The following is a 26,908-nucleotide window of genomic DNA, read 5'->3' on the forward strand; positions in this document are numbered from 1 at the left end:
AGGTTCCTGAGATGGTCTCAAACTCGACCTTCTCCTATGGCGGGCGGTTCTTCATTCTCCCAGTCCCTGCTTTTGCCTTCTGCGACTTGGGCAGTGTGGCTGGAGCACTTGCTGGTGAAGACAGGCAAAAAAGTCATTGAGTACTTCAGCCTTCTCTATGTCCTGGGTAACCAGGTCTCCCCTGTCCTTCTGGAGAGGACCCTCATTTTCCCTAGTCTTCCTTTTATCACTGATATGCCTATAGAAGCTTTTCTTGTTGCCCTTGATGTCCCTGGTCAGATTTAATTCTATCAGGGCTTTAGCTTTCCTAACTTGATCTCTGGCTGCTTGGACAATTCCTCTGTATTCCTCTCAGGCTACTCATCCTTGCTTTCGCCCTCTGTAGGCTTCCCTTTTGTGTTTGATTTTGTCCAGGAGCTCCTTGTTCATCCACGCAGGCCTCCTGGTGTTTTTGACTGACTTCTTCTTTGTTAAGATGCATCGCTCCTGAGCTTGGAGGAGGTGATCCTTGAACATTAACCAGCTTTCTTGGGATCCTCTTCTCTTCAGGGCTTTATCCCATGATACTCTGCCAAGCAGCTCCCTGAAGAGGCCAAAGTCTGCTCTCCTGAAGTCCAGGGTACGGAGATTGCTGTGCGCCCTCCTCACTGCCCTGGAGCTTCACATTCCCCACCAGCCCCTCTTTGTTGGTGAGACCAAGGTCCAGCATAGCATCTCTCCTCTTTGGCTCCTCTGTCACTGGGAGAAGGAAGTTATCACCCAGTGCATTCCAGGAACCTCTTGGGTTGCTTATGCCCCGCTGTGTTGTCCCTTAAACAGATATTGGGGTGGCTGAAGTCCCCCATGAGGACTAGGGCTTGTGAATACGAGGCTGCTCCTATTTGTCTATAGAGGCCCCTATCTGCTTGGTCTTCCTGGTCAGGTGGCCTGTAGCAGACTCCCGGTATAATGTCACTTGTCCCTGCCTTCCCTTTAACCTTGACCCATAGGCTCTTGGTCAGCTCCTCATCCATCCCCAAGCATAGCTCTATGCACTGCAGCTCTCATTGACACAGAGGGTGACACCCTGTCTCGTTTCCCTGCCTGTCCTTCCCAAAGAGCCTGTATCCTTCCATTCCAATGAGTTCTAGGAGCCATCCCACCACGTCTCCATGATGCCAATAAGATCGTAGCCCTGCAGACGTGCGCACGTCTCCAGCTCCTCTTGTTTATTCCCTGTCCTACGAGTGTTTCCATAGAGGCATTTAAGCTGGGGTGCCCTGACTCACAGCTGGAGTGGCTGGGATTCCTCTGTGCTGCTCTTCAGGTGCTCTCCTGCCGCCCTGTGATCCCTCTCCAGCCTCTGGGCATCTGTTGCTAGCACCGGCCTCAAACTGGTAGAGTGGGGTGGGTTGAGGTTACCCTCCTCCAGCAACTTTAAAGCCCTCTCCACCAGCTTGGCAAGGCTATGACTGAAGATGCTCTTCTTCTCTGACAGATGGACCCCATCAGCTCCCAGTAGGCCAGGTTTCTCAAAGCGAGTCCCATGGTCTAAGGTAGCCACACCCCTGGCTGTGGCACCAGCCGCAATTTTCCATCAGTTATTAAGAATTCATAGCAGCTGGTAACCTCACCATAATTCTTACCTGAATTTGTTGCTTGTAATGCCCAAATTGTTTTCTTATTTTGGTCATCCTTTCAGAGTAATTTGTATATAGTTCTTAATTCGTGATGGCTAAACGTTTTTGAACTTCATGCTTCATAAGCTTTGATTTAGATAGGAGACGAAGGCGACCAGATTATTTATGTAGTTGATATTTGTTTTATAGCAAGGTTAGTTCCTTTAATAAGATTGTATCTTAAACTTACGAAAACAGTCATACACGGTGGAATTGCAGTGAATACAAGGCCATGTTTTGTTTTCCTCTTCAGTGCCCTTATCAAGCAAGTAAACAAGTCTATAGATGGAACAGCTGATGATGAAGATGAAGGTGTACCTACTGACCAGGCAATCAGAGCAGGTCTTGAATTGCTTAAGGCAAGTATACTCCTGGTAGTCAGTGAGCATGTTAAACTTTCTGAAGCAACTTTGTTGAAATAAAATTTTAATTAGCACTCAGTATCTTTAGCCATAAGCTTATGGTGGATATCTGGAAGAATACTGCTTTGGTGTTTGTTCTCTATGCTCATCTTATGTGGCACATAAGTAAGGTTATTTTATAACTCATTTAGAAGTTTTTTCTGGAAGTCAAAAGTAGTTACGTGTGTGACATCAGCAGCTGCATTTTGATTATTAGATTCAGTGGTTTTTGAATATAGTTATACTACTTTTGAAACTGTATTTTTGTATCAGCACAATACTGTGATTCCCAAGGTCCACATAAATTGGGATCTTACCTATTTCAACTATGTGTAGTCTTTGAGATTCAGCTAACATAGTAAATGCCATCAAGACGCATTTCTGGGGATACTGTACAACATTTCTTACTCTGTTCTCCCTTTCTCCTAGGAGGAAAAGGGTTGATCACAGTGTTATTTACAGATATTGTTAAAAACGTGAAACTTTTGAAATGCAACTACATAGGGCTTTTTGTTTCACATAATCTCTCCCAAAGACTTTAGGCTAAAAGCAGTACGTAGTGTGAGCTTTGCCTGTACTTGCACAGAAAGGTACTTGTGCCATAGTACCACCTCAGGTATATGATAGTGTTGGGAGTAGTCCAGCTGTGGGTTGACTTTAGAGGCCTCAAAATCTATAGGACTCCCATACTGAAGTTTTCAGAATATCTTAGGTCAACTGAGGGCCTAGTAGAATCATCTGAGAGAATGTGACTCTCGAGGCAGAAGTGCACATTTAGATAAAAGTGCAAAAACCCAGTAACACAGAAGTGAATCTCAGTAAGAATGAATCATGTCATAGAGGACTATGTATTTGAAAGAAGGCTTCCAGGTCAGTACCTACATATTCATATGAACTGGCACGATACGTTTAAGGAAGAGGAGTAAGATTGCCCTGAAGAAAGTGGTCTGTACATCATGAGAAGAATCCAGAAAGGACAAATGTAGAAGTCCAGAAAAGGGAACAGCTTACAATGAAGTGGGGAGGAAGGCAACTTGGTGAAAATAGAAAACCGCATGTGAAGAAGTTCCTAGATTTTGAGGATCGTTTCTTTGCTACGGGCCAGAATATTATATGGAACGAGGCTGATAATCAACAGCCACTTAAATATGAAGAGAAGGCAAATGAGGTGGTTTTTTTGGTTTGGGTGTTTTTGTTGGGGTTTTTTTTGTTTGATTGAGGGGGCTGGGGGTTTGGTTTTTGGCAGGCAGGGGGAGTGTTGCATTTTGGTTTTCTTTGACATGGGAGGACTGTCATTCTTGGAAACGGAGTCCAAGAATCTGAAGGAGAGGTACGGGATCTGGTAAGCTGCTGTGGAAAGCTTGAGGGACTACAGACCCTACTGGGTATGTCTGCATTACTACTTTAGGGATAAGTACTTCACTTCAGAGCACGACCAGTTGTTCCACTTAACAAACAAGCATGAAGTCTGGGAACACACAGGCTGGATTCCTTTCAGAGAAGCAAAATTATGAGATGGGCTTCAGAAGCACATGTTGTGTTGCAGTGGCTAAAGTGAATTCAGTCAGTCTACAAATACTCTGAAGTAAAACCCTTGAAATATGAATATTGCTTCCTTAGCATCAATTGTGTTTCTCTTAAGACCTACTTCTGCTGTAACCCAGTACGTGCTAATGTAGATGTAGCCACTGAGAAATACATGTTCACAGTAACAGGAGAAGTAATTGAGACTGGAGAAAGAAGTTAAACCTGATGGAATAATGTATAAAGACAGCAAAGTTTAGCAGGCACTAAAAAAAAAAGTCAGAAAAAGAGAAATGTGGATCACGTGGCAAAACCAGGCAAAGTATTGTAAATATTCCAGTATGGCAGTGGAAAATGACTCTTGATGGAATGATGGAATGTTCTATGTAAGTGGACCTTTAAAAAATATTAACATGGCTTTCATCTTATTTTGGCAGGTACTTTCATTTACGCACCCTATCTCATTTCATTCAGCTGAAACTTTTGAATCTCTCCTGGCTTGCTTGAAAATGGATGATGAAAAAGTGGCAGAAGCTGCATTACAAATTTTCAAAAACACAGGAAGTAAAATTGAAGAAGACTTTCCTCATATACGATCGTAAGTTGTATATCTTACTCTGTTTCCGTAGTGTTCTTCAGTATATGGGATTTTGAAAGTTCTCATTCTTCCTTTTGCATGCTATAACATTATCCTGCATTCTTTTGGAAGAAGGTATTACTTAAAGGTAAAACAAGAAAGAGATTTTGAATGACTTTACAATGCAGTGCTTTTTGAAGAACTGAAGTGAAATAAATATATCCAAAGTAGTGACAACTGATACGTCACTGATACTGCTATAATTTTTATCATTGCCCTTCAGAATTACTTATATTATTTCCTAAATTAAATATATGGCAATGTAAAAACACTCTTCAGTTTAATGGTGATGTGTAGACGAGAGTATTTCCAAAAGAGCATTTAGTGACTTGTTTGTTTTACCACATGATATTTTATCAACAAAAACCAGGGGCTTTTTACTCACAAGCCATGTAAATAACCCTTTTTTTTTTTTCTTTGAAGAAATTGCCAAAACCAGGACAATTAGCACTTTTGCAGAAATGTTGTGTTTTTTATATGTATATCTGTACTTTTTTGTTAGTTTGATATTTTTGAAGATTTTCAATTTGTGAAAAGGTACTTATCTCTCTCGTCTTTTTTTTTTTTTTAAAAAAAAGTGCTTTGCTTCCAGTGTTGCATCATAAAGCTAAAAAGGGACCCCCTCGTCAAGCCAAGTATGCTATTCACTGCATCCATGCAATATTTTCCAGCAAAGAAACACAGTTTGCACAGATATTTGAGGTAAAATTAAAATATTTAATTTTTACTGATGTTTTTATATTGCATATGTAGACTAAAGGATGTAGTAGTAATTTATATGGCAAGTTGTACCAAACTTAGAAAAGATATTTTTCATGTTTTCCTTTGTTCTGATACAGTTTGGCCTGAAAAATGGTAGTGGAGGGTGGTTTTGAATCCCACAATCCAGCATGTTTAGGGTTATGTATTTTAACAGACGATAGAGTAAAAGTGTTGGACTGTCTTCTAGAACCACGAACTCTGGAAAGAGGAACCATACACCACTCCTCACCCCTGTTGGGACTGGCCCGAAGTATTGAAATGGTTATAGAAATTATGGAAAACTGAATTATGGTAGAGACTATTTAAATAGATTTTATAGTTATAACTGCAAATGTGCTTTTTAATTCGTGCCCATCAGCCTTTTATCTTGAAGGCTGAATCATAGTTCATTACTGAAATTGCCATCTTGAAATGTATTCCCACTTCTTCAACAAGAAAATATGCTTTTTAATCCTTTGTTTCCTAAACTGTCCTGCTTGAGCTGCCACTTTTTGAACTACCCATATGTGATAAACATTTTGTCTGTCGTCTTGATTTTTCTTTTGGTTTTTAGGAGGCTTGTAGGGTTGGTGAATGTGTCTGTATCTAAGTAGTTAATCTAAATAGTTAATAGTTCTTTTAAGATTGTATTTCTGAAATAGAAATAGACGTGGACAACTTGGTACAGAACTCCCAACGCCTTCCCCTCAATAAGACAAAGATTGTATCAGTAATACCTGAATTTATTGCTTTTATTCTAGCCACTGCATAAAAGTCTGGATCCAAGCAATTTTGAGCATCTCATTACACCGTTGGTTACTATTGGCCATATAGCCATGCTAGCACCTGATCAGTTTGCTGCCCCTTTGAAATCTTTGGTTGCCACTTTTATTGTTAAAGATTTGCTAATGAATGATAGGGTAAGTATTTTTAAAACCTCATATAAGGATTCTTCTTCTCCTGTGGTATATTACTGAGCAAATACTTGTGAAAATTTTTGGCTTGTTGGTTCTACTTTTTGTATATGGTTGCCTTTTGATTTCCACGTGGGCTGTTTGATTCAGTTGAAAACTCACAGTAGAGGAAAGGAGGTAGTACTCCTTTGGTAGTCCTTACAAAAGTGACAAGCTGTATAGCAGAGCATTTGATCATTCAGGACTTGCTTTTTGTTAAAAATGGGGAAATTAGTATTGACTGCACTCAGTCTCTTGTCTTCAGCCAGCAAGTTGTGATTTTTTTTTTTTTAAAGGAAGTATAATGCATTTGAAACTAAAATACACTGTTTAAATGGAAGACTGAATTCTAATTTTTCTAATACTACTTAATTGATAGTGATTATAAAGTGATAAAAAGAACTTGTGCATTGTCAGCCATTGTTTCAAAGCAATGGCTATTGCACTCTAAAGCAATAGTTTTCAGGTCACACCAGGAACCACAAAACCCCCTTTATGACTGTTACATCTGCTGATACTTGAATAGTGAGGTAAGAACAGTATCTCACTTCCGTAATGGTTACTTCTATAAAATACAGAAAGCATAATGCTAACCAGGGAGTGCGGCTCTGTTGTTTTCAGAAGCAAAGAGGAAAGAGGAGATATCAGTAGGTTTCACTGAACAGTAACAGTAGTGTAACAAAATGTAACTTTTGGTTTAGCTTCCAGGAAAAAAGACAACAAAACTTTGGGTCCCAGATGAAGAAGTGTCTCCTGAAACACTTGTTAAAGTAAGTAGCACTTACTATAATTTCTGATGATTGTATGTATAATACTTAATAAAGTAAGTTAAATATCTGGATTCCTAAAGCTGTCAACTGCTGTTCTCTGTTTCCTTGTCACCTTTCTGAAGGTAAAAAAGAAGTAACTATTTTTAAATTGATGATCTTATCAGAGTACACATTTTTCGATTGCCAGGAGAAAAGAATTTGCTTTTGGGAGCATCTATTGTTTTTTTACTGTTGTAATAAATTTATATACAGACTTTATTGAATCTTTATTATAGTTTTTTATAGGTTTAGCTTTGGTGTACAACACTTAAGTATTCCAGATATTATTCACAGTAAAAGTAAAGTTATTTTTTCCCTCCTGTTGAACGTAGGAGTTAAATACCATAGAGACTTTGTTTAAAATCTAACCTTTTTCTTTTGAATTTTTAGAACATTCCAAGAAATTTTTGGTTTTGGAATAAAGAAAATATTGGGTTTGGATTCGTCAGTTTCCTCAAATGAATAAATGTGTTACATTGCTGTGTACAATGTATACTAGAGAAAAACCTAGACTTAAGGAAAAAAAAAAAACCACCAAACTTTAAAATGGTGGGGGTTCCATTGTTTTTTTACTTAAAAATGTCATCTCAAGCTCGTTCTTTTGTTGGAGTAAGTTTATTATTACATTTTCTGGACTTGATAATAGATATTCTCACTCAATTTTTCACTCGGAGATGGACATACACTTTGGAACATACATCCTATGCCTGTATTTGTTTTCAAAAGCTCTTTCTTCAGAACAGGGATAGATTATGCTTTCACATTTTCTTTCAGAATTAAAGATGCATGTACTTTGTAGCAGGCTGTTTCTAATTTAATTACAGGAGTCATTTGATTTCCAATGCCTTTTGAATAAAGTTGCTCTGATTTTAAAAAAGTTGTCTTCTCTCTTGAGGTTGTTAAAATCTTTGTATCATACCTCCTTCTCTGCTGGTTTAGTAAGTACGATGGTTTCCAGCTTGATACAGGACCCATTACTGGAAATGTTCAGTTGTGTTTGAAGTTGATTTGTTAGCTTTTTATTTGTTTGACTACAGCAAGGATATTTTTCATATTTGTGCAATTCTGTAGTTACACAGTACACTCCAAAACCTGTGAAAAGAATACATGTTTGTTTTGATTTCATGAACTGCTAGTTTAAGGCACGATTTCACTTCAGTGATTATACATGCAACTTGAAGTAGTAAATATTAATTGGTTTTTGTAATTTTTTTAATGATGTGTGAAGCTGTAATATCTCTCTGAAATGGGCTTTTATGTTGAAAAAACTTTGCATACAATGGCTATTTGGAAGGGAATTGGCTTATAGAAAATCCTAAGGCAATTTGTAGTTGAAGCCAAGCCTGAAAACTGTAAGAAGCATTTATTGGCAAGTGAAAACAGGTTATTGTGAAAATTGATTTGCAGATTTAATTAGCATTTATTACCACCGCGAAGCCTATATTTAATGAATGCTGTAGGCCACACCATTAGTTTATAAACGATTCCTCTCTGACAGTGTATTTTTCGTCACTTTGGTTTTAAAAGCCTCTTTCTCCCTTTGTAACAGAACTGTATAATGTATCTAATGGGGAACTTAAAACTAGCAAGTTTAAGTATGAAAGGGGGAAGGACTGTTGAAGACAAAATTTCAGTATCATCCAGCGTAACAGATGTAGACTGGTATAGGCTAGCCTTAGTTTTGGATGCTAAACCTTAAACGAAATAATGTTTGTAAAGAAATGTTTCAGTACAGTATTAAACATGAGTTGGATTAATTATTGTATGAGTTCAACTTGAATTCCTACACCTGGCACTTGAATGCCTGCTCATAAAACAGTAATCTCTCTTGACAGTGACCAGTACTGAATACTTCTGTGTACCACGCAGTGGATTGGGACTTAGGTAGTAGTAGTGATCTTTCTTGTTTCCTTCTATATACACTGCGATATAAGGTTTCTCACCCTATTTCTCTAACTGTGCTTTAAGTGGGAATTGTTTCACTTTTTACTGCTGCACAAACCTGCAGTGTTTGTGACTGAAAACTCAGGTAGTAGAAACCTGAGCTAGCTGTTGTCCTAATATTGATGTAGTAGGAAGGCAGTGTTTCTAGGATCGCTACATGTGATGGGAGCCCATTATACTTTTACAACGGACGCATGACGATAACCTCTAGATCAGAAAAAATGGTTATAACTATCTGTTGATTATTTTTAGTTGTTAATTTTAATCTTAAACATCAATACTTACTACTGACAGTTTACTTGAAGGTAGTAGTTAACTGCAGTTTTCTCATATGACAAATCAGAGATCTGTCACATTATATTCACTATCTCAGATAGAAATTATAACATCCTATCACATTTGCTTGCACTTCAAATACATGTAGTTCATGTTGGTCTGCTAAGTCAAGTACAAAGCAGTCATTTGTGGCCTTTGATATGGTTCTGACCCATGCTGTATTTTGACTTTCTTGATATTTTCATGTTGTGTATAATAATTTTTAATCTCAGAGGAGAATTCTAGGCTCATGGGACACAAGTTGAAACAGGAGTTTCAGACTGGATGTAAGGAAAAAACCTGAGAACAGTCATGCAATGGAACAGGTTGCAAGAGGTTGCAGGTTGCACGGGCTCTCTTGGCAGCCTCCGTTCTTGGAGGCTTTCCACACCACAATGGATAAAACAGAGACCAATGTGGCCTGACTTCATAGCTGACCTTCCTTTGAGCAGGAGGTTGGACTGGAGACCTCCTGACACTCCTTCCAGCTAGAATTATCCTTTAATAGTTATCCTGTTTGGCTGCAAAGAAAAAATGTAAAACATGAGGGCAATGCAAACTCATGTGATGTTTAAGTCTGCAGGTAGCCCAGAAGTACTGGCTAATTTCATGGGAATCCTTAATTCTGAAGGATTGATGGAGTGTCAACACACCGTCAAAGAAACAGGGAACATAGTGGGGTCAGAGGAAAATTCTGAAGGAGTTGGGATTAGGACTTGCTACATGGGAGGACGACTAGAGTAGATTCAGACAGTAAAATTGAGGGAAGGGAATTGTGGAAGGCAAGGAGCGAAGCAAAGTTTAAAACTGAAATTGCTCAGGAGCTGACCACAGATGTCAGGGCACAAGATAACATGTGGCAGTTCCCTGGCTGAATATGTCATACTTGAAGACCAAATAGAGCTAGCATATTTCCGTCCTCCCAGCAAATGGGAGGTACTAATGGTTACAGATACTGGTTATGACATGAAGAAACTGAATTGATGAGCTGTCAAAAGATCTGCTGCTATGTTATTATCAGTATTATTATTACTCAGTATTAATTATCATTATAATCATTAGCTTGTTTTTATTAGTATTATATTTTAGTTTTATTGTATTAAAATCTTCTGGTGGATACTTACAGCTGTTGCAGTGGAAGACCCTTTGAAAGCTAGGGCAAGACGATGGCATTTCTGTTCCACAAACTCCATTTGCATTTTGAGTTCTTGAGTGACAGACGTCCTGCCTCTTGCTGGTGTTACCCGATAGGATTAGAATTCTGTAGGTGGAGTGCTAAAAAGTAAACTCATGTACAGATGACAATCTTAGAACTTAGGTCTGAAGGGACAATTGTGATCATTTGTTACATGGAATAGATCAACTGTATCATGAATTTTATTTGGTGATATTGTGAATGTTTTATATAAAAAGTTATTAGAACTGTCTTTCCCATTAAGGAGAAAATTTGAAGTTACTGTGTACAAGAAGTGTCTTAGTTTTTCGAAAGCTTTTGGGTTTTGTGTTTTGAACTTCAGGGTTTGGGTTTGGTTTTGTTGTTTTTCTTTTTTCCCCAAGGATATCTATGTGATTCAGATGAGCATTTTCATTTCACTGTAAGAGGACACTCCTCTTTCTGTTGTCTTTATTGTCTCTGTTCTCATATAGAAGGAAAATGAAAGGACAAAGGGATTCAAATACTAGAACAAACTTAATCTCCAAATTCATGCTTTATTTTCACTAAAGAAATGTGAAATTATTCAGTGTTTCATGATAGCTGCTGAATTCTGCATACTTTTAGAAGCTTGCCTCAAAACACTTGATGTTTCCATTAGGCAAACACAAGTTATCCTAAGTAACAGGCTTTAAGGCTTGTCTTTAAATAGCCATGAAAGAAATATTCTTTTCCAGGACAAGTTATCTTAATACAGGTTGACACTCTAACAGTAAAAATGGCTATGAAGCGTTTTTTAATTTACATGTCTTAAATTTAAACCCAAATATTACATATATTCCTTATTTATATATATAGGGATTGCTAATCCTATAGGAATTATAGGAATACAGGAAGATGAAAATGTGTTCTGCTTTTTGATCCAGTAATATTTTCTTAATAAGTATAAATTGTTTTGCCTATTCAACACTGTTTAATGGATGTCAGCTCAATTAAGATAAAGTTTTTGTAGGACAAAATATGTGATTGCTTAGTAGACGAAACAGTTCAAACTTTAACTAAATATTGTATGATTTTTACTTGCTGTAATAAATGCTTGAGACTTTGAGTAAAAAGTTGCTGTCTAGTGAGAGTATGTCTAGTTATCTTTCAGTATTCAAATGTTTTACAGCCTTAACAGGCTTATGTTCATAGCAGCAAAAACCACTTGGGAAAGTACTGTGTGGTTAAAGTAAGATAAAGATTATTTAAGAAATGAGGCTTATGGTGTGATTTGACTTCTACATATCAAATTTTTTTTCAGATTCAGGCCATCAAGATGATGGTTCGATGGTTGCTAGGAATGAAGAACAACCACAGCAAGTCAGGAACTTCTACCCTGAGGTTGCTAACAACAATATTACACAGTGATGGAGATTTAACAGAGCAGGGGAAAATTAGGTATGTAACAGATGGTAACGTTTTGATGTCTGTAGTGATGCTGTGGGGAGAGTTTTAGTCAAAGTAGTACTTAAATTGTTAAGCAGTCTAACAGAATAGTTTATACATCTTATTTTGTAAGAAGTAATGGTAAGCTTGGCTGGATTCCTACGTAAAGTTTGCTGAGTCTCAGGTTTTTTAACACTGTAGCTATAGCTGTATTGTAATGTTTTTAACTTCTTTATCTCTTTCTTCAAAGGCCCATTACTCATACTGCAAGAATAGACTGCGTAACTTCCTTTTTCCCATTGAAAATTGTTTTTAATTTTTTATGCAGCTTGCCCTTCCTGATGTACCAATTGTTGTGTATGCCAAAGGCCGATAGGCAGACTTTCTAATAAAAAAAATAATAGCATGTTGCAGCAAACCTGGAGGGAATAGCTAGTACTTAAGGCACTTCTGCTTGAAGGCAAACTTTAATCCCTTGAGGCCTCTAAAAGTGAAAGGAAGAGGGAAATGTGTAAAGAGGATTAAGTATCCGTAAATAATTTACCTTTTAGGTGATCGTTAGACAACTTACTTGTTTTTCTGGCTATCTTCTTAATCCCTTGCAGTAGTAGAAGTGACAAGTCAGCCACTATTGCTTGCCAAACATAGGAAATTTATGTCTACAAAAGCCATTAAGGGCATGGGTGGATTGTGCCTATATGAGTAAAAAGTTTTTAATTTTTGAATACAGTTTAACATTATACATTAATTATGCAGACAGAACCTATGTTATGTGTGCAAAGTTGCAAAGCTGAGAATAGTCTAGCATGTTATCTTTGTAGCAACTGTGTAGTCTTTCTTAAAGTTGCTTGTAAATAATTGTTTCATAGTTTTAAATTCTGTAATATGACTTTTCATGGCCGTTACTAAGGAGTTAAGTGGCAGTAATTTAGCTTTTCAACATAACTGCTTAGAGCATGTTCTTGGCTTGTCCAGTAGTTTATGAATAGATTGGTTCTGTAGGTCCTGTGTATTTTCATGCTTGGAGTGATGATTCCTTACTGTGCATGTTTTAGAAATGTAATTTTCTCGCTCTTTTTGTACTACAAACTATAAATAATTATAGAAACCGTATATAATGTGGTCATTATATACAACCGTAATGATGTGGTCAGTTCTCCATTATTAAAGTTAATGGAGGACTGGGGATACTTTTAGGGGAGAGAGAAAGCTACAATGACATGTGAGGTTGCTCTGTGTTCAAGGCAACTCTTCAACCCCAGAGCTTGGAGCTGTGCTTGGAGATGGATGATGAGCCCACGGAGAGCTTATGGGTTAGGATGAAGGAGCAGACTGGTATCGGTGACATTGTAGTGGGTGTCTGCTGTAGGCTCCCTGACCAGGAAGAGGAAGTGGATGAGGCCTTCTATAAATGGCTAGAAACAACTTCACATTCACAGGCCTTGGCCCTCATGAGGGACTTCAACCACCCTGATATCTGCTGGAGGAGCAACACAGCAGTGCATAAACAATCCAAGTGCTTCCTGGAAAGCATCAATTACAACTTCCTGATACAAGTGATAAAGGAGCCGATGAGGAGAGGTGCTCTGCTGGACCTCATACTCACCAACAAGGAGGAATTTGTTTGGGTTGTGAAGGTCGAAGGCAGCTTTGACTGTAATGACCACAAAACGGTGGAGTTCAGAATCCTGAGGGCAGCAAGGAGGGCAAAAAGCAAGATCACAGTGCTGGACTTCAGGAGAATGGACATGGGCCTCTTCAAGGATCTGCTTAGTAGAGTCCCATTGAATAAGGCCCTGGAGGGAAGAAGGGCCCAAGGAAGCTAGTTAGTATTCAAACATCATCTCCTCTAAGCTCAAGAGTGGTCAAAGCAGAAGGTCAGGAAATATTTCAGCAGACCTATGTGGATGAGCAAGGAGCTCCTGGCAAAACTCAAACACAAAAGGAGGGATTGAGAATAGCACTGCAGAGAAAGACTTGGAGGTACTGGTGAATGAAAAGCTGGACAGGAGCCAAGAAGGTGTGCTTGCAGCCCAGGGAGCCAACCGTATCCTGGACCGCATAAAAAGAAGCGTGGCCAGCAGGTCGAGGGAGGGGATTCTGCCCCTCTACTCTGGTGGGACCCCACCTGGAGTCCTCAGTCCAGGAAAGAAATGCTGGAGCCAGTCCAGAGAAGGACCACAAAAATGATCCGAGGGCTGGAGCACCTCTCCTATAAGGACAGGCTGAGAGAGTTGGGGTTGTTCAGCCTGGAGAAGAGAAGGCTCCAGGGAGACGTTAGAGCAGCCTTCCAGTACCTAAAAGGGGGCCTATAAGAAAGATGGGAAGGAACTTTTTAGGAGGGCCTGTTGTGGTAGGATGAGGGGTAATGGTTTTAAAGTAAAAGAGGGTAGATTCAGACTAGATATAAGGAAGAAGTTTTTATGATGAGGGTGGTGAAACACTGGGACAGGTTGCCCAGAGAGGTGGTAGATGCCCTATCCCTGGAAACATTCAAAGTCAGGTTTGATGGGTCTCTGAGCAACCTGATCAAGTTGAAGATGTCCCCGCTCATGGCAGGGGGGTTGGACTAGATGACCTTTAAAGGTCCCTTCCAACCCAAACTATTCTATGATTCTATGAGGTATACAGAAAGTGGAAGTAGGGACAGGTAACCTGGTAGGAATACTGAGACATGGTTTGGAAAGCCAAAGCCAAACTAGAACTGAATTTAGTGAGGGATGACCAAGGCAACCATGAGAGCTTCTTTAAGTAAATAAGTGACAAAAGGAAGACTAGGGAAAATGTGCACCCGCTGCTGAATGAGGTAGGAGCCCTGGTGACAGGACATGGAAAAGGTTGAGGTACTGAATGCCTTCTTTGCCTCAGTCTTTACGAGCAAGATTGGCCTTCAGGAGTCCCAGGCCCTGGAGACCAGGGGAAAGTCTGGAGCAAGGAAGACATACCCCTGGGGCAAGAAGATCAGGTTAGAGAATACTTAAGCCAAGCTGGACATGCATAAGTCCATGGTCCTCGATGAGATGCACCTGTGAGTGTTGAGGGAGCTGGCAGATGTCATTTGTGAGGCTACTCTTGATCCTCTTTGAATGACCATGGTGATTGGAGGAGGTGACTCAAGACTGGAGGAAAGCAAATGTCTGTTCTGTCTTCAAAAAGGACAGGAAGGAGGACCCAGAGCACTAACTACAGGCCAGTTGGCCTCACCTCAATCCCTGAGAAGGTGATGGAACACCTGCGCTCCCCATTACAAGAGAGTTGTGGAGCTATCGGGTATACGGTTGGACTTGATGATCTTTGAGGTCTCTTCCAACCATAATGATTCTGTGATTCTGTGATTCTACTGGAACAAGCCTACTGTAGGGCCATGAAGATACTTAAGGGATTGGAGCATCTGACAGATGGAGAAAGGGTGAGAGAGCTGGGATTGTTCAGCCTAGGGAAGAAAAGGCTCAGTGGGGATCTCATCAATGTGTACAAATAACAAGGTGTAAAGAAGATGGAGTCAGACTCTTCTTAGTGGTGCACAGTGGCAGGATCAGAGGCAATGGGCACAAATTGAAATACAGGAGGTTCTGTCTGAACAGAAGGAAATGCTTTTTCACTGAGAGGGTGACTCAGCACTGGCACAGGTTGTCCAGATAGGTGGTGGAGTTTCCATTCTTGGAGATATTAAAAAGCCATCTGGACTCTGTCCTGGGCAGCCTGTTCTAGGTGACGCTGCTTGAGCAGAGGGGTTGGGCTAGATGACCTCCAGAAGTCCGTTCCAACTGTAACTATTCTGTGATTCCCAGTATTGCATTTTGGGAAAGCTCTAAGCTTGCAAGGAGGGCAGGTCTCCATTGCCTCTTTGTGAGCTATACCCCCTATGCTAAGAAGTCCTCTCAAAACCTGAAGCAGAGGAGATGTTTCAGGCGCATTGCTTGTGCATGGAGCTTGCTGGTATCTCGCTGATACTTCCTGACCTTTATTCTTCATCCTTTGAGAATGCAATGAGGATATTTTCTTTCTGGCAGTGCTTACTGTGGTCCCTACTGTGCAAATCTGACACTGCTCCTTCCAAATTACAGTAGGCTTTGGAAAGAATAAAATTGGCTGTTCAGCACAGAACATAATCTGTTAAACTGTACTTAATCTGATGTCATTCTACGTAGAGTTACTTCTTATGTTCATGGCTTGCATTTGTCTTTTAATGTATAATTTGCTGAAGATAATTGAATTAACTGAAAGTGGCAGGGTTCAGGAGACACTTGACCTCACGCAGGCTATTAGTCACGTTGTCGTCATTGTGGTGTTATTGTCTTCATCAGCCATGAAATAGACTGTGTCCCCATGCTTCTTTAAATCTACACAACTCTACTTTTCAGTGACAGTGTAAAGGAATGGGATTTTTTTAAAATTTCAGAGCATGGTTCAACCGAGAGTGTCAAGTGAAAGCAGGTCCCATTTGGAAAACAAAGAAACAATTCCCTATTCTTGCTCATCCTTCTCACTTTGAAGTAGTAGGATTGATGACTTGCTTGAATTTGCTTTTGAGACAACAACTGATTGCTTTGAGATGGTGGCATATGTAGGTTAAATTCACCAGTGTTGCATTTATTTAATATTGAGTTTTGTCAATAAACAGTATCTCAACCATCCTTTCCAGGTCTTTATTTTTCATTTTATAAGTCATAAACAGTCCTACGAATTTAAAATTCAACATTACATTAATTTTCTATTTGTGTTTATGTAAAACAGCTAAGTTGAATCTTGCATGTCTTAGTAGGATTTTAATTTTAATCTACACTAAGCATAAAATAAGAATATTTCAGTATCGGAGGACACTAGCTGTTGCTGAAAGTGTATGGATATTTGATATGACCCTGAACTGAGATTTTTCTGAAGTGCTGTCTGCATTTTCCTTAAACTGAAGTTACCAAAAGAAAAATTACTTAAAAAGCTTTGGAGTGTAGAACTTCATAGTTCTGTGCTATAGACAATTTGCTACACCATCTGATATGCAACATTTTCAGAAGTTGTATTCAAAAGACACTTTTTATTCCATGGAACATGGAAAATGCTTAGAAAATTGGAACCTGGCATTTATCTTCTGGAGTACAAGAAAAAAATGTTAACTGCTAGTTTGTAAAGTGAGAGAAGATGATTATGCACCAGGTATGTTTTCAAGATGCATGTATTTGGATTATCTTTGTGCAGCCTACCACCTTAATTAAGACTGTGTTTTGCACTTGGTAACGTCTTTCCATGTGGCTGCACTCATTTCAAATATCTGGTCTTCAGCAAGAGTAATAGCACTCCAGAAAACGTCCATGTCCCTCTTGTATTTCTTGGAGATCTTCTGATAGGACAAGGGCATCCTTGGTACTAATTTTCAAAATTATTAGAAGTAATCAAAAACTGCAGTTATATCATACAGAAGCTTTTGTTTCAGCCCTAATAATTGTGTGGTTTGGGATAATGCAGATTAGAAAGCTTTTGGCTATAACAAACTGACACTGCCCTCTGCTTTCCACAGCATGCACACGTGCTTGTGGGTATTTCTGTGATACATACACTCTGTAAAGATTTGGCCAATTTTTATGTCAAATATCTTTGATTCAGTTTTCAGAATTAAATGTTATCCCTCCAAAGCTGAAGAAGATTGAAAGTTCTTAATTTTATCCTTTGCTTTGGCTCAATCACTCTGTACTTGTAAGTCATTATTGCTCAGTTGTCACTGAAGTGCAAAAATTGAATCTTTATTGGGTTCACTTATCACAGTAGATGCAATTTAAAGTGAAGTTTGGCATTTAAGAACTAGACGTTACCATGTTAATCTTCATGCTTTGTTTGAAAGATAGTGCAGCTTTTGTCCTGTCACTTCGTTGCTTGTGATCTGTTTGATTTGGGTTTTTTTTGAATGTTGTGGTTTCCATAAAATACTGAGGTGTGTATAAAGCCTGGGTTAGGTAAATTTTAAGGTTTAAGCACTTCAGTAGGTATTTTTACCATGCACTCTGTGTTTAATAATGTTTTTTTAATCTCATTCTTTAAATGCTTTATACAGTTTTCATGATAATGGATTTAAGTTTACAGTGTTTGCTCTTCCTAAGGACAAAGAGCAAATGATTAAGAAGTTAAACAATATTTGCCCTGCTTAAATGAATAATTATTTCTAGATAAGAATATGACTTGATTCATGCTCCAAGTTATTGAAGGAGAAAGCTGTACTTATTCCTTCTGAATAGAATTCATTAGTGGTTTAAGTCAGAGATGCATAAAACTTAATTCTTTTGTGTTTGATCTGAAGAAAGGCAGAAGTAATACACTTTTACTGAAATAAATTTTCTAAGAGTAGTGAAAGCTCAACTAAGTTTTAGTGCACACATTAAGTGGACATCAGTTTGCAAAGCTCATGTGAAGCTGCTTTTGATATTCTGATAACCTTTGTAAATACGGTTATAAGGTACAGAAAAGCCCATTCATCTGTTGATATGAAAATTAGCAAATGGTTGGAGTGTTTTGCTAGGTGGTAGTGCAATTTGGGTGTGCAAGTCAAGTAACAAAACTTTCACCTTGTTGAAAATGTTTTTGCTTGCTGAATCCTTTTTATTATTGTCTTAAAAATACAATTCACTTAGGCATCTATCATAATATCTAATTAATTTATGTTGACTTGCAGCATGGCTTTTGAGCTATCATTTCTAGAAAAAGTTTGGCAACTTTGGGGACTAGAAATGGGCTACTTGTTTGGCAGGAGACTCCTGCAGAAGGAAAACCAGCATGCTGAAGAGAAGCATCTTACATGCTAAATGAGGTCTCTGAGGTGCAATTTGGACTGTGCTGGTCCAGTGCACAGCTAAAACTGTTTCACACCCATGCGGAACTTTTACGAAGTTTCGAGGAATATTCTAATTGCTAAGTTGGGGCACGGTAATAGGTATGTGGTAATAGGCAGTAAAATGTGGTACCATGGAAACTACTTTTGGTTTGAAGTTACTTCTGCTGTTGATTTGGGAGGGCAGGGGTGGCTAAGTCCATGGAAACTTTTCCATCTTTTTAAAGTACCTGTTTTTCTGCAATGCAAACTTATTGGGCTTTAATTAAGTCAAATAATTACATAATTTTTTACTAATTAACTTCCATAATCCATGTGCTTGTTTTTCAGTAAACCTGATATGTCTCGGTTGAGGCTGGCTGCAGGGAATGCTATTGTGAAGTTGGCACAAGAACCTTGTTACCATGAAATCATCACCTTAGAACAGTACCAGCTGTGTGCGCTAGCCATAAATGTAAGAAAATTAGGTGGGACTTGTGGGCTATCAGCAAATGTTACGAGTATATATGTTGTTTGTTCTGTATGTTGTGTATACTTCTGCTAATCTGATTTTATGCAAAACATTCAGCCTTGGTATGAATTTATTTTCCCACTACATAATCCTGAAAACTGATTTTGGATGAGAATTAGATCTATAGTACTGGGCTGCCCAGTGAGGGAATGTTAACTTAAAGTAGTGAAATGTTAGAATATTGATAAACCAAGGAATTCGGTGTTGATTTAAAGTAATACCCCTGCTGCATTATGACATTATTAGAAGTTGAAATGAGATGATATAAAGTACATTTGACTGTGGTGACAACAGTGACCTTGGTTTCTTGATACTTGGGTAGAATATGTTTGGAACACAGAGGTCTGCAAAGATATTTGGCATCCTTTAAATATTAGAAGAGATAGGGAGAGATTTCTCAGTAATTTCTGCTTGTGAACTAATAGTAGCAGAAGGGAAATAACTTTCAAATTGTAAGTAGAGATCTAGAGATCCTCTGTGTTCCTGTCTTGTAGACTTAGCAAATTCTATAGAAATTGATTGACACCCCAAGAGCGAGGCGATCATGGAGGGACTCATCTTGGTGTTACTTGTATAACTCCTGACTTTACAAAAGTCAAGGAATCCTCTGGAAGGAATCCCTTCCAGAAGATATCTTCAGTAATAAAGATATTGCATTCTAGACCTTAACTCCTGTGACTGGCTACAGCTTTAAAAGCTGGAACCCATTTTAAATGTCAGAAGATTTGAAATTGGCATTTAATATTAGAAAATACAAAGTATAGCTCCTGTGTGGATATTGTTTATTTTCATAGAGAGTATATTTTTAAGTTCTTAAGTGATTTGGAGTTGCGTACAGTTATGCTAGAAAAATCATTCATATACCAGAGTGAGACAGTCTGTATTAGGCTTCTATATTATTTTAACACTGTTTATGTGCATTTTAAGCTTCTATGTTCCTATGGAAAGGAGACCTTACTCGGTTCCCAAATGCTATGAAAAACAAGAGACATGGAACAAAACTTAAAATTACTTAAGCAGATGAAATCTAACAAAAAGGGAGCAGAAATTCAGTGGGAATAACTGAAGGTCTTTACACCCAAAGCGAGGACTGATACTTTTCAGTCGTCCTATTCTGAAACCTAATAGAAATGTGTCAAAATGAGTTTTAAAGATTTTTACAAATTGGAACAAAATTAGTAGAGAAGAAAATAGCCACTTACCATAATGACAAATAAGATACGTCCCTGTTCCGGAAAGGATGCCCTAGCTGGGTAATGTCATGCCAGACTCGCCTTGCCAATATAGTATTTGCATGTTCCGTTTTCTTTGGATCCCAGTGATCAAAATCTGTTCATTTCTTCAGTCATTTCCCTCCTGTGGCAAATTTTTGTTTGTTAACCTTGCAGTTCTCCTCTATCAGAATTTGCCTTCGTGGTTTTAACTCTCTGCAGTACGTTAGGTGGAAGCTCCTTGCCCTCCATTTCATCACCGTGTCTCGCTTTCTTTTTCACCTCTTATTTTCCAGCTGTATCAGTCTTACTGTTTATGGATATTGATAACAGATGTGTTGTTTCCTTTTTTGCTATCTTTGGGTCTAATGCTTGCCTCTCCTCAGTTTTCAAAAGGGAATTTTCAGAGCTGAGATTTAAACTAGAAGAACCTAATAGGGTCATCAACATTTATAAACATGTCAGTATCACCTCTTGCTGTAGAATCATAGAATAGTTTGGGTTGGAAGGAACTGTTAAAGGTCATCTTGTTCCAACCCCTGTGCCATGGGCAGGGACACCTTCCACCAGACCAGGTTGCTCAAAGCCCCATCCAGCCTGGTCTTGAGCACCTTCAACGATGGGGCACCCACAGCTTCTCTGGGGAGCCTGTGCCAGTGTCCTACCACTCATTATAAAAAATTTCTTCTGTAGGTCCAATCTAAATCTAAGCTCTTTCAGTTTAAAACTGATGTCTCTTGTCCCATTACTACAGGTGCTGGTGAAAAGTCTTTCTCCATCTTTATTATAAACCCCCTTTAAGTATTGAAAGGCTGCTCTAAGGTCTCCTTGGAGCCTTCTCTTCTCCAGGTTGAACAACCCCAACTCTCTCAGCCTTTCCTCATAGGAGAGGTGCTCCAGCCCTCTGACCATTTTCATGGCCCCCCTTCTGGACCTGCTCTAACAGCTCCATGTCTGTCTTGTAATGGGGACCCCAGAGCTGGACACAGGACTCCAGGTGGGGGTTTCATGAGAGCAGAGTTGAAGGGGAGAATCACCTCCCTTGACCTGCTGGTCACGCTTCTTTCTATGCAGCCTAGGATGCAACTGGCTTTCTGGGCTGCAAGCCCACATTGCTGGCTTATGTCCAGTTTTTCATCCGCCAGTGTTCCTAAGTCCTTGGCAGGGCTGCTCTCAGTCCCTTCATCCCCCAGCCTGTGTTGATACTGAGGATTGCCCCAAGCCAGGTGCAGGACCTTGCACTTGGCATTGTGGAACCTCATGAGGTTCACATGGACCCACTCCTGAAGCCTGTCCAGGTCCCTCTGGATGACATCTCTTCCCTCCGGCACTTTGGCCGCACCACTCAGCTTGGTGTCATCCCCTGCCTTGCTGAGGGGTGTATTCAATCCTGCCATCTGTATCGTTGATAAAGATACTGAACGGTACCAGTCCCAGTACTGACCCCTGAGGGACACCACTTGTTACCGATCTCCATTTGGACACTGAGTTTTTGACCACAATTCTTTGGATGCAGCCATCCAGCCAATTTCTTATCATCAGATAGTCCATCTATGAAAGCCGTATCTCTCCAATTTAGAGACAAGAGTGTGGTGTGAGACTGTGTCAGAGGCCTCACAGAACTCCAGGCCGGTGACATGAGTTGCTCTTCCCTTACCCACCTGCGGAGTCATTCCATTGTGGAAGGCTCCGTGATTTGTCCCTTGTGAAGCCCTGTTGGCTGGCTGGAATCGCCTCCCTGTGGATATCCATATGCCTTGAGATAGCTAGCTTCCAGGAGAATCTGTTCCACTATAGTATCACTTTTGTCACTTTCTCGCCTCATTTATGGATGTTTCTTTGCCTTTTGTGACTTTCTCACTTGTTTACTAGAATTTAGATGATAAGCTCTTGTCAGGACAGGAATTCTGCCTTTACTTTTCACTGCAGCTCCTAATGGGATTTTGAATATTTATGAATAACTTTGCTAGATCTTCTCTGCAGTTTCATTTCTCTGCCAGGCTGTTGAGTTCAGGTCCTCAGGTGCAGAGTAACTGTAATGGTTTCAGTGACTTTTGCACTTGTAAGTGGTACTTATGCATGGAAAACATCTGTATATTTGTTTTAGAGATATTTGCATGTATATGTATGCATGCATATATGTTTATGCTTAGAGATTCCAGTACTAAAAACTCTTTCTTTATGGTAGACACTGATTATTCTAAAAATAATCTGACACTGATTATTCTAAAAGTTCATTTATTCTTAACAGTCTCAAATCTAGCCACAAATTAGGACATTCAAATGGTGTCAAGGCCAGCTCTAGTGTTATATTATTTAATTTACATCAAATTTTCTTTAAGCGGGCAGATCAGGAAGCATATTAAAAAAGAGCAAAAGCTTAATTTTTAAGGTCTGTAATTGTTGCACAGGTTCTGCTGTGGTTCTGTGCTGGCTGGTTTTTTTTCTGAGACTGCCGTTTTGTGATGTGCAATGATTAGAGCACAGAATACATAATTAAGTGTTGCTGCTAATTGCTGTGTTAAGTTTGCACTGGTAAACAGAGACTTTGTGATGATTAAATGCATGTAGTTTTAGTCACTTTAAAATAGGTTATGTATGTGTTTGGCCAAACCTGTAGTTTGTAGAACGTAACCAGCAGTTACGTTCTTTGATCCGCAGAACAAATTTTGATGTCAGCAGAGCTTCATATTGAAATAGAGTAGAAAATAATTGAGCATAGTGTTAAGCACTTCAATGTTTAACAGGCTTTAAGACTGGATTTAAGATCTAATAAGCTTTCCTGTTGAAAATACAATTTTAATTGTATTTAGAATAAATCTTTCAGATTGTGTAAGTTTCATTTGTTAAAAAAAAATCCTAAAGCTTTTTCAGTTTCCTTTGTCAACTCTGAGAGTGTTTTGTTTAAATAAGTCTTTGTCCATTTTCAAGAATCAGAGTTGTGTCTGAGGGGAACATGCTGCTTTGCAAATTTTTTTATTTTTTTTTTTAAAATGGTAAACTTCTGCTCTGATGAATTGGCATTAAATTCAGAGAAGTAGATGATACGTAAAATTGGGCTAATGTATGGATTTTATTTGCTGTTAAAAATGTAGAACTTCAAGTTTGGTCCCCCTTCTCAGTGAACTAGTGTAACTGAGCTGACTATAAGGTTATTCTCAATATTAAAAGAGAAATAATAATCATTCCAATTTGTGCCACACAATACCGGCAGTAACAATGAACTATACCTTCCTTTGTCCTCGAAATCAAGGAGGACATGCTTCCTTGTTAATATACCAACTAGGCCCAGGTCTCTTCTCAGCTTTCCAAAGGCTTTAGACTTAGGTGATGTTACTGAGGAAGAAAAGAGGGCTGTATCTTAGCCTTCTGCTGGGGGCTGGATTTGTGATAGAGAGGCAATAGATCTTGAGTAGGTCTTGTGGTTTGGGTTTGTGGGCTTGGGTTTTGCTTCAGCTCTGGCTACTGCAGGCATTTCAGGGTTTCAGTCCATAGAGGAAGACTATGGCTTGAAGCACAGAAGGGAAAAAGGGGCTTGATTGATTTCTTCTGGATTTAATTTTGGGGTGTGGAGAGAGAGAGCTTGTTTTATCTAATACATGATCTCTTCTGATGCCATTTGCAAATTGAGCAGTGTCAGTGTTAGCAGTGGCTAGGTTTTGTCTCTGCACTTCCTTTGGCTGATAGCTGGAAACCCTCTTCAATTCTTTCTGGTTTCAAAACTGTCATTTGACTGAAATATCTGTTTATTCCTGTTAATGTTCTTTTCTTCATATTTAGTGATAACAAATCTTTCCTCTTGACCTTTTTTTGGCAGGTTAAATATGCCAAGCTGTTTTGGTGGCCTTGTTTACCTTATGCTTTTCTGTACATTTTCTACTGTTTTCCACACCTGCTTCTGTTAACCTTCTTTGGCCTGTGTTACTGAATGGTTTGTGGTATGTTGAATGGTGTCTTAAAGTATGTAGGTTATTTTCATACAGAAAATTTTAAAGTTCGTATCTTTTCTGGAAATATGTTGCTTAATAAATTAAAGAAGTACATTTGCCGCCTCCATATTATTTTACTTTGTGTTATTTGGCAACTATTAGACAGGAGTTGTTCTCTTCCGTGGTCAATCATAGTTCGTAAGCTTCCATAGCATAATGGAAATGCTTGGTACTGTCTTCAGCAATTGACCTTATCTGGTAATTTTGTTGAATTTTATTCAGTTTCTGATATTAATGGCTTGATGAAATTTTGTGAAATCGCAGTAGTAAGATCGACACAGTGGTTACTGGTGGCTAAAACACTGTTTTGGTGTGCAGGTCTTTGACTTCAGCTCCACAAAGCAAGTGGTACTATTGTAAACAAGTTTGTTTAACTCCATGCCCCAGTACTATGCTAAATTAGGCCGTGGGTCCTGGGTGTGATATCTTCCTGTACAGTTTCTGCACCTTAACTCTTCTCATGATCTTAAGGGGAGCTTCAACTGATTAATTAAATTGCTCTGAATTGGCATTAAAAAACGTTCTTTACAATTCCTGTGTTTCTGTGGCTGTGAGGTCTGAAATTGATTTTTTGGCATATTTACCCAGGCTTCCATGTTTTATTTCACAGTCTATTATTACTTTTAGAAAAGTTTACTGTTACCTTTTTTGTTTTTGCCTTTTTTTTTTTATTTTTTTTTAATAGGATGAATGTTACCAAGTGAGACAAATATTTGCTCAGAAACTTCACAAAGGCCTTTCTAGACTACGGCTGCCACTAGAATATATGGCTATTTGTGCACTGTGTGCAAAAGATCCCGTGAAAGAGAGAAGAGCTCATGCTAGGCAGTGCCTTGTGAAGAACATAAATGTCAGAAGGGAATATCTGAAGCAACACGCAGCAGTTAGTGGTAAGAGAATAGAAGTTGCTTTTTGGTACAAGTGCTATAGTTCAAATGTAAATGTGAATAGACTGTGAAAATATTGATGGCTTTCTGTTTTTATACATAAAATAGCTGTAAATTTCACTTAGAGGTATCTAATGAAAACTGAAAATAGAGTCCAGTTTGTCTTTAGGGTTTTTTTAACAGGCACTTCTGAGATCTTTCAGTTTTGTTAAAAGCTGCCCAAATGCTTATGCCTAAGTATATTGGAAGTGAAGTAGTTTTTCAAGGAAGTTATGTGTACTGTTTGAACTTAATGGTTAATTATGTTGTAAGTGAAGTGACAATGATTAATTTTACTTCAGTAATTAATAATATGCAACCTTAATGACATAAATGCTGTACTAAATTGACTGTCTTTACCCTGCTACATTGAATAGCTTCTTATCTTGTCTTATGCTGGCAAAGGACTATCTAGGCATTTCAGGATGAGTTTATGTAATTCTTTCTTCCCAGTGCCAGCAGTCTGATCGTGGGAATGCTTTGTAAGTTATTATGGATTAATGTTAGCTATTCTTCTTTTATAAAATCAGTCCTTTTCCCTTTTGACTTACTTAAAGCTGCACACGTACAGTATGACAACTCTGGTATATAGTCATAGGAAAAAGTAGACCTTTATGAAGAGCTATGGGTATTTGGAACAAGAGTTTTTGAAACTTTTATTTCTTTGAAAGATTACTGATGCTTTGGCCTTTGTGAAATGAAGGGGATTTTTTCATCTCGTCTTAGGATAGACCAGACCTGTTTTGTGAATCTGATCTCACAGATGCTGTCAGATAGCTGATTTCCTTCTGCATTTATGAATCACAGACTTTATATTAACCATGTCAGTCTGTGTATGCCTTAGTCCCCTTAGACTTTGATCAGAGAGTAAGTCTGCAGAGAAATCCTTTTCTGTATTGTTAATTAGACTTGAAAAAAAAGAAAAAAAAAAAAGCAGTGCTTTTCTCCCTCGTCGATAACATGTAAAAAAGAAAAATCCATTGAGCAAATGCCTTTAAGTCATCCTAGGACTATTCCGCTTGAATGTTGAAAACTCCTTTTAGTTTTGTAGAAGGAAAGTGTAAGAATTCTTATATGATTAAAAGTAATTGCTGATTTCCTGACAGTATTAAAATAGATGCTGCAAAGTTACTATCAAAAACCTGTAGTAGAAATGGAGAGGACCCTAGGTGTGTACGATTCTTTTTATCCAGTGGGACCTCAAAGTGTGCGTGGTGATATTTTGTTTTTTTTTCTTGCTGAAAGACTTACTGTGAGTGATGCCATTGATTTGATATGTACTATAATCTGTGAAGAGTCTGGATTAAATATAGATTGCAGGATTTTTTGAGGATTACGATGTTAACTTTGTGACATTCAAATTTACCAGTCTGAGGTTTTAATAAATAAAATGTCTTGAACTGTTTGCATCTTAAAAAAAATCATTATTGCAGTAGCACAGTTGCAACTCAGTTTTGGTAAGATCATACTACTGACATGTGTGTGTGACTCCCTCTGTCATTGTCCCAAGTGGCCGTGCAGTAACTCGGGGTACTACGGAGGAGAGCACCTCCTTTGAAAAGCTTCCACAAAAAAACTAGAGCTAAGAATCTGCATCTTTGATTAACGCAGCTATTTTTTGGAATCTATAAACGTGTGATTTTTGTGATATGTTTTCTTCTTGAAAACTTGGTACAGGTGAGGAGGATATCTTTCAGATATTTTGGGGGATTTCAACATCTGTTGAAAAGATGGTAAACTTCTGTATACCTTGCCTAAGGAAAACTTCCGAAGGACTGGTACCAGACAGTAAAATACCTCTTTCCTCCACACTGAACCTTTTACAGGCTGGGAGGAAATTCTCTCAGGCCTCTTAAATTCTCTAAATGCTATTCAGAGTGGAAGCCACTCA

At 38.7% G+C, this 26,908-nt stretch overlaps 1 protein-coding gene across 1 annotated transcript in view; it reads left to right on the top strand.

Annotated features, from left to right (window-relative positions):
• Nucleotides 1-1,911: 1,911 nt before the first annotated feature.
• Nucleotides 1,912-26,908, top strand: part of LOC104156783 (sister chromatid cohesion protein PDS5 homolog B-like) — a gene marked incomplete at its 5' end in the record, with an annotated part of 30,951 nt that continues 5,954 nt past the window's right edge. The window contains 8 exons of the mRNA XM_009709735.1: nt 1,912-2,017; nt 4,021-4,181; nt 4,799-4,922; nt 5,723-5,881; nt 6,616-6,684; nt 11,439-11,575; nt 18,711-18,834; nt 24,777-24,981. Of these exons, the coding sequence (XP_009708037.1) occupies nt 1,912-2,017; nt 4,021-4,181; nt 4,799-4,922; nt 5,723-5,881; nt 6,616-6,684; nt 11,439-11,575; nt 18,711-18,834; nt 24,777-24,981 (1,085 nt within the window). The remainder of the gene's footprint in view (nt 2,018-4,020; nt 4,182-4,798; nt 4,923-5,722; nt 5,882-6,615; nt 6,685-11,438; nt 11,576-18,710; nt 18,835-24,776; nt 24,982-26,908) is intronic.

The sequence above is a fragment of the Cariama cristata genome, unplaced genomic scaffold (genome assembly GCF_000690535.1).
Source record: "Cariama cristata isolate BGI_N322 unplaced genomic scaffold, ASM69053v1 scaffold3041, whole genome shotgun sequence".
In the NCBI taxonomy this organism is placed as follows: domain Eukaryota; kingdom Metazoa; phylum Chordata; class Aves; order Cariamiformes; family Cariamidae; genus Cariama; species Cariama cristata.